General features: G+C 40.6%; 1 protein-coding gene across 1 annotated transcript; it reads right to left on the bottom strand.

Annotated features, from left to right (window-relative positions):
* Positions 1–5,819: 5,819 nt before the first annotated feature.
* Positions 5,820–7,739, bottom strand: LOC143028781 (uncharacterized). Its single transcript, XM_076191152.1, has 2 exons — positions 7,718–7,739; positions 5,820–7,609 (listed from the first exon to the last, which is right to left on the bottom strand). Exons 1-2 carry the CDS (start codon positions 7,737–7,739, stop codon positions 5,820–5,822), a joined length of 1,812 nt encoding a protein of 603 aa, XP_076047267.1.
* Positions 7,740–7,971: the final 232 nt, after the last annotated feature.

Raw genomic sequence — 7,971 nt, 5'->3', positions numbered from 1 at the left:
GATTTTGAACTACTACTTAATTCTGGTCCTCCATGCCTCTCCACATACTCGTTTCCTGTGTAGCTTTCATCCAGGTTTACTTTTCTTTTCTGCCTCTACGCTGTCCATCAACCTAATTCTAGGTCTGCATCTGTTCCTCCGCTATATTCTGTCTTCCATACGTGCCACATATCCAGCTTATTTCAGTTGTTTTCCCTATTCATCATCTGCTTTTATCTTTATTATAAACCTTCATGACAATTTGTTCTGATAATATATCATAAAGAAGGCATTTGCATTCCATTCATTTTGTTGAACTTAATGTCGCACAAGCAAAAGGGCCTTATGATCGTTTTATAGATAATTGTATATTTCCTTAAATTCTTGTCTTCTTTGATAGAAATAAACACTTATTTGCCGAATCAATTCTTATATTGATCCTTTTCTTTATTCGTTGATATTATTATCTTTTAAAAGTATATCGTACTTTTAGCTAAAGATTATTTGCTATCTCTTTTAAAGGAATACATAGATCCCCAGATCATCTTTACTTTAGAAATCGTGTCCACATTATCTACATATATTAGATAATTTAATCCAGTTTACGTCCTCACTCTCCATTCATCATTGTTCTAGTCATTTTCCCCATCAACAAGTTAAACGGCATGCAAGACAATTTGCAGCATTGTCTCAGGCCAGTCTCGATTTCGAAACACCGCACGTATCTTTCATCAACTTTTATTAATGATTTTGTGTTTGTAAGGCATATCATTATAAGACGCATTTCAAGCATTCCAAATTCCATTGATATCCATTCTATAGGACGGGGACCAAAGCTGTACAACATAGTTAAGGATGGGTCTAACTGTCACTAGATAGAGTTCAATAATTGCCTCTGCACTTTTGTTTGTAACACACTGCACTTTGATATATTGCAGTTCATTTGCCATTTCTACAACCATACAAACAATGTATTAGGATCCTGCTACAGTACCGCAATACCTTCCCCAACCTAATATGATGTGCTATTTTAGTGCTGTTTGCTGTTTACTATTAATCCTATTGCCCATGTCGTTTATATACATAATAAACAATAAGGGACACAAAACCGAGCCCAGAGGAACTCCACTAGTAGTACTACACCATATGGATTTTACATGGTTAATGGAGACTTGCTGTTTTCTATCAGTAATTCATGCTCGAATCCATTCCAACACTTTTCCTCCTATGCTTTGGGCTTTTATTTTATTCAGTAGCCTCTGGAGGGACTGTCGAGCCCTTTACTGAAGTCGAGTTGTATAACATCGTACCTATCATTGTTTTCTGCCATCTTGTAGACATTAGTGTAAAAGGATATAGTATTAGTTACACACGACGTGCCCTTGGTGAACATGTGATGTTTGCTGTTTACTATTAATCCTATTGCCCATGTCGTTTATATACATAATAAACAATAAGGGACACAAAACCGAGCCCTGACGTGTAAGTTACGAATCAGATTATATGTCGCTAAGTGTTCCCTGATACAATTTGCCATTAATGGTGCCTGCATTTTACCTTTAACCGACGTCAAATATAATTACAATATTTATCATCCTTTTAGAAATAGAAACAACGTTTGTCTGCCCCCATGAAAGAGGAAGGAACCCATTGTCAATCGGTTTACTAAACACTTTCATTAATTGCTCACAGCTTTCAGATGTGCACTCCTTTAGTACCCTCGGAATACTATTTCAATCATATTGCTCTATTTCATCTAACTCTTCATTTAGCTATTTTATTTCCTCTTATTCATTCCTTTAGCTTTCTTCGTATTGTCTTGTAATATTCTTGTCAATTGTACATCAGCCTATGCGACCTTTCTGGCCTTTGTTACTTTTCCTTTTTTATCACTCTCTTTGCCCCCGTCATGGGGTATTGGCTGCATGTTATTGTTGGGTTAAAAGTTGCTCAGTAGCATGCAGCTGATACTTTTATGGTCTATATGTCGAGCCCCTACAGACCAGAGTCACACATCATTTTGTCTGTGTTAGAGTAAATATCATAGTCTCATAGAGAAATAGTAGTATTCTATTTTTACTACGACTGCCCTTTTGTTTTGCTATCCCCCCACTCTTAATACTGCCGTTTATTACTTCTCTTAGTATTCATTTCCTCTTTCGCCGAACCCTGTGGTTGGGGAGAGGAATACTGACACCGGGTGTTCCCATTTGAATTGTAAAATGTGACAAAAACGGAACGGGGATAGCACTAGCCATCCTATTCTCTGTAGCCTAAAAGGAGCCATTTGTATAAAAAAAAAAAAAAAAAGAGAAAAAAAAAGCATGATGGTTTTCCAACCAGAATCCTAAGGTTTGGGTTTTTTAATGTACATGAATGTGTTACAGATGAGAGTAAAAGGGAATAGGCGACAGTATGTTTGTGAGAAGAAAGATGGATGTGTTGGCATTGAGTGAAACTAAGTTGAAAGGGAGTGGCGAGTTTGAGTTTGGAAAGGGAAGGGAGGACAAAGGAGAGAATGGGTGGCTATACTAATAAGTGAAGAGATGGGTAAACGTGTTGTGGAGTGGAATGAGATTTCATCAAGGTTACTGTGGATGAAGACAAAACTGGTAAGGGAAATGTGGGTTTTTGTAAGTGGATATGGTTCTGGTAGTGGAAAAATTATAGAGGAAAGGGAGGCTTTTTGGATGGATTTAAATAAGTGCATAGAGGAATTAGGGAGAAATATAAATGCAGTGGTATTGGGAGATCTTAATGCTAGGGTAGGAGATAAGCCAATAGACGAAGTGGTTAGGAAGTATGAAGTTCCAGGAAAAAATCGTAGTGGAGATATGATGGTGAAGATGTGTCTAGAAAGAGAGCTAATGATAGAAAATACAGCGTTTAGAAAGAAAGTCAAGCATAAGTACACATGGGAGAGGATGGTGGGTGAAAGGGTGGTAGATAGGGGTTTCATGGTGTATATAGTGGTAACAAGGAGAAGAGTAGGAACAGTTTTGGATGTACATGTTCTTAGGGGAGAGAGTGGGGGGTATCAGATCATCTTTTGATGGAAGGTAAATTGAGAATGGAGGATAGATGGAGAAAGAGGAAAAGGACAAAATATAGGGATGTGCTTAAATAAATTACTTAAATGAGAAAGAAAATGAGATGTAGCACAAGAAGAAGCTGAGTGAAGAGTGTGGGGGAGTAAAGGATAGAGTAGAACTAGGAGTGGAGGAGTAGGGATGTTTCAAGGAGGAAGTCTCAGGGTGTGCAAAGATGGTGTGTGGAACAAGGAGGATGAGGGGAAATAGGGGGAAGGGTAGTGAATGGAGGGATAATGAATCAAAAAAGGTTTTGGAGGAAAAGAAACGAGCATTTACAATTCGGTTACAAAATAGGACGAGAGAATCACATGAGAGGTACAAAGAAAAGAGAAGAAAAGTAAAGCATAAGATAAAGAAGGCAAAGATGTGAAATGGGGTATGAATATGACAGATTTTTTTTTTTTTTTTTTTTTAAGTAATAAAAATGTTTTGGAAGGAAACTAGAAGAAGAATAGGGGCAAATCAATTAGAGAAGAAAATGTAAAAGGTACAGATGTAGAGATGATAATGGAAGAGACGGCAGTAAGAGGAAGATGGGCAGATTATTTCAGGGGGTTGCTAAATATGAGGGAGGATAGGGATGAAAAGGTAGTTGCAATGGGATGTGCTAAGAAAAGGACCGTGACGAACGACGAAAATGGAAGAGAAATAAGGAGAGATAAGGTGAAAGGAGCTATAAAAACTACGAGAGCAGGAAAGGTACCTGGATTGGATGGGTGTCATGCGGAGTGGCTAAAAGAGGGAGGTACAGTGATGGTGGAATGGTTGATGAAGTTGTTTAATGTTTGTCTAAAAGAGGGTATAGTGCATGAGGAGTAGACGAGCGTCTTTATAGTTCCACTTTACAAGGGAATTGGGGACAAGTGTGAGTGTAGTAGTTTCAGAGGGATCAGTTTGTTTTGTGTAGTTTTGAAGGCTTATGGGGTTTTGATTGAGAGGATTAGGAGATGAAGGGAGGGAGTAATAGTTGAGGAACAGTGTGGGTTAAGGAGAGGTAAGGGTTGCGGGGATCAGATTTTTATGGTAAGGCAAGTATGTGAGAAAGGTTTAGAAAAAGGCAATGATTTTTTGGAGGCCTTTATAGATTTGGAAAAGGCTTATGACAGGGTGGAAAGGATGGCACTGTGGGAGGTATTACAGATATATGGGATAGGAGGAAATCTGTTGAGAGCAGCCAAGAGTTTTTGCTATAGTAGTAGAGGCTGTGTTAAAATTAGAAATGGAGAGAGTGATTGATTTGAGGTAAAGGTGGGACTTCGTCAGGGATGTTATATTGCATTGGTTGTTTAATTTATACATGGATGGTGTGATGTGAGAGGTAAACACAAGGCTGGGGATTGATGATTGTTAAGGAAAATGGAGAAAAGTGGGAGATAAGCTAGTTGTTGTTTACTGACACCCCCTATCATAATAAAACAACAGGGCAGGACTCGCAGTAATGGGTATAAACTGGACAAATTCAGATTTAAGAAGGAAATAGGCAAAAATTGGTTTACTAATAGGGTGGTCGATGAATGGAATAAACTTAGTAACCATGTAGTTAGCGCTGAAACTATCAGTTTTTTAACAAACGAATAGACAACTTTATGGATGGGGACGACAGGTGGTGATGGATATGGAGCTGCCTAGTGTAGGCCTTATGGTCCCTTGCAGTCTCCTTTATTCTTATGTTCTTATGTTCTACCAATTGGCATTGATTTTGTATATTCTTAATATAATATAGTTTCTTTAGCCAATATATATATATATATATATATATATATATATATATATATATCAGATATATATATATATATATATATATATATATATAAACAAAAATATGGTTGTTCGATGGGATCAAATCTTTCTCCAGTATTAGCAAATCTGTATATGGAATATTTTGAATTAGTTTTATTACCTAACATCAAACTACCAGACATGTTTTGGTATAGATACGTCGATGATGTTTTCACGTTTTGGAACTTAATAATTTGGCCAACAACATAAAATTTAAAGTAGAATGGGAAGTAGACAATAAATTGTCTTTTCTAGAGATTTTAATAATAAGAAATCAGAATTGCTTGTCATTCACAGTCTATAGAAAACCTACCCACACTGGGAGTTGCTTGCACTTTTTCAGCGTGTGTGCGTGTGAGTGTGTGAGTGTGTGTGTGTGTGTGTGCGTGTGTGTGTGTCTGTGTGTGTGTGTGTGTGTGTGTGTGTGTGTGTGTGTGTGTGTGTGTGTGTGTGTGTGTGGGTGTGTGTGTGTTGTGTGTGTGCGTGTGTGTGTGTGCGTGTGTGTGTGTTTGAATATATATGTGTATGTGTGTGTATGCGTATGTGTTTGCCTATGTGTGTATATATGAATATACAGTATGTCTATAAAATAGTAGCTTGGTAGTAGTTGATGTGAGATTATTGATTAAGCACTATTATTATTAACTATTAATGGAACTAGTAAATGAGGTGCGTTTATAGTAATCATGGAAACTACGTCATCGCAGAGAATCATTTAACTGGTTTATATAAAAAATGTTGAAAAGAAGTCCAAATATCATAAACATATTATTAGTACCGCTTGTATTAAAATTATTACACAATAAAAGGAGAGCATTAATGTTTAATTTCTTTATTGTTTAGTAACACATTATTCAATACAAAAAAATAAATATATATCTTTGTGTACATGGATGCATGACAAAACCAAAATTGTATAACGATAAACATCTCTCGGGGATGAGCCTTTGCTCTTTAGTTTGAAAGGTCTCATAGCGGAGGTCCGTAGAGGATGGAAGGAGCGGATGCTCCATTTATTGAGTGTCCGTTCAACCCGTTGCCGTTGCCGTTACCGTAACCATTTGAGGTGTAGCCGTTGCCATTACCATTTCCGTTGGTGAAGCCATTGCCGTTGCCATTGGCAATGCCATTGGTGTTTCCGTTACCGTTCCCATTTCCATTACTGTAACCGTTACCGTTCCCATTTCCATTGCTGTATCCGTTACCGTTTCCATTTCCATTACCATATCCTTTCCCATTGCTGTATCCGTTACCGTTCCCATTTCCATTGCTGTATCCGTTACCGTTCCCATTTCCACTGCTGTATCTATTACCGTTCCCATTTCCATTACTGTATCCGTTACCGTTCCCATTTCCATTGCTGTATCCGTTACCGTTCCCATTTACATGGCTGAATCCGTTACCGTTCCCATTTCCATTACTGTATCCGTTACCGTTCCCATTTCCATTGCTGTATCCGTTACCGTTCCCATTTCCATTATTGTATCCGTTCCCGTTCCCGTTTCCATTACTGTATCCATTGCCGTTTCCGTTTCCATTACCGTTCCCATTTCCATTACTGTATCCGCTGCCGTTACCATTTCCTTTGCTGTATCCGTTGTCGTTCCCATTAGAGATCCCATTGCCATTTCCATTGCCGTTGACAAGGCCATTACCATTTAAGCCGTATCCATTTCCATTTCCATTGGGAAGACCATTGCCATTGCCGTTGATGATACCATTGACAACACCGTTTGAAGCACCGTTTGTGGTGTATCCGTTTCCATTACCGTTGTATCCGTTGGAGATTCCGTTGAGGACACCGTTGCCATTCCCATTGCCGTTAAGAATGCCGTTGCCACTAGGGGGTGAGGCTACAAGTTGGAGATCTGTGATTTGTCCAAAGAACTGGTTGACGGAGTAGAAGTCGGTGGCCTGAGAGCAGTCGACGTTGTACCACCAGTCGCACACAAGGTACTGCTGGTTGAAGATGGTGCCGTTGGGACACAGGAACGAGTCGAGCTGGTAGCCGTTGGGACGCGTCTGGCAGATGTGGAAGACCTGGCAGCCGACCTCGGGGGCGGTGTCGGCGTAGTAACCGTAGAGGTAACCAGTACCCTCACAAGCAAAGCCCGTCTCAGGAACGTGGGAGAGAAGCGGGTAGTCCTGGCCGGGCACGCCTCCTCCGGGAATGCTGACGCCCAGGTCAAAGAGAGACGCGCCGTTTCCGTTGAAGGCTCCGTTACCATTCAGGCCCCCGTTTCCGTTGCCATTGAGGCCATTGGCGAGTCCGTTGCCGTTGATGAATCCGTTACCATTGAGGCCTCCGTAGCCACTGGCGACTCCATTGCCGTTAATGGCACCGTTTCCATTAAGTCCTCCATCACCATTTCCATTGCCATTAAGGCCATATCCGTCACCATTACCATAGCCGTTGAGGCCCCCGTTGCCGTTGTAGCCACCATTACCATTTAAACCTCCGTTACCGTTGTAGCCTCCGTTGCCGTTGAGACCCCCATGTCCGTTGATTCCTCCATTGCCGTTGTAGCCTCCGTTGCCATTTGTCCCTCCATTACTGTTGTAGCCTCCGTTGCCGTTTAACACTCCGTTGCCATTGTAGCCTCCGTTGCCGTTTAACACTCCATTGCCATTGTAGTCTCCGTTGCCATTAAGACCACCATTCCCGATGGTTCCTCCATTGCCATTGAGCCCTCCGTTATAGGCGGGTGCTTGATAACTGTAGCCGTTCAACTGAGCGCACACAACCCCCTTCAGGAACACTGAAAATGAGTAGAAAAATATTTCAGCAGCCTATAATAGTAACGTTATGATAGAACGTGACCCTTTTTTCTTTTGCAATTGACATAGACTGCAAAAGGGAGACTCACGTAATAGGAGAGCAACTATCATGTTGCTAGGAGAGCCCATCGCAGTGGAGTCGAAGTCGATGTCGAAGTCGAAGCGAGTCGAAGTGTGTGGGACGTCAAACAAAGTCGTCGTATTTATACGAACAAAATGTGCACCTCCTCCTCCTCCTCCTCCTCCTCCTCGTCCTCCTCCTCCTCTCCATTCTTCTCCTTCATCTGCACTTCGTCTGTCTCCTCACTCCACTTCCTACACCTCATCACTTCCATTTCATGGC

The sequence above is a fragment of the Oratosquilla oratoria genome, chromosome 10 (assembly GCF_046742065.1).
Source record: "Oratosquilla oratoria isolate Oo_2021 chromosome 10, ASM4674206v1, whole genome shotgun sequence".
NCBI lineage: Eukaryota > Metazoa > Arthropoda > Malacostraca > Stomatopoda > Squillidae > Oratosquilla > Oratosquilla oratoria.
Note: the sequence above shows the minus strand (reverse complement) of the source record. Positions and strands in the feature narration are given on the sequence as shown.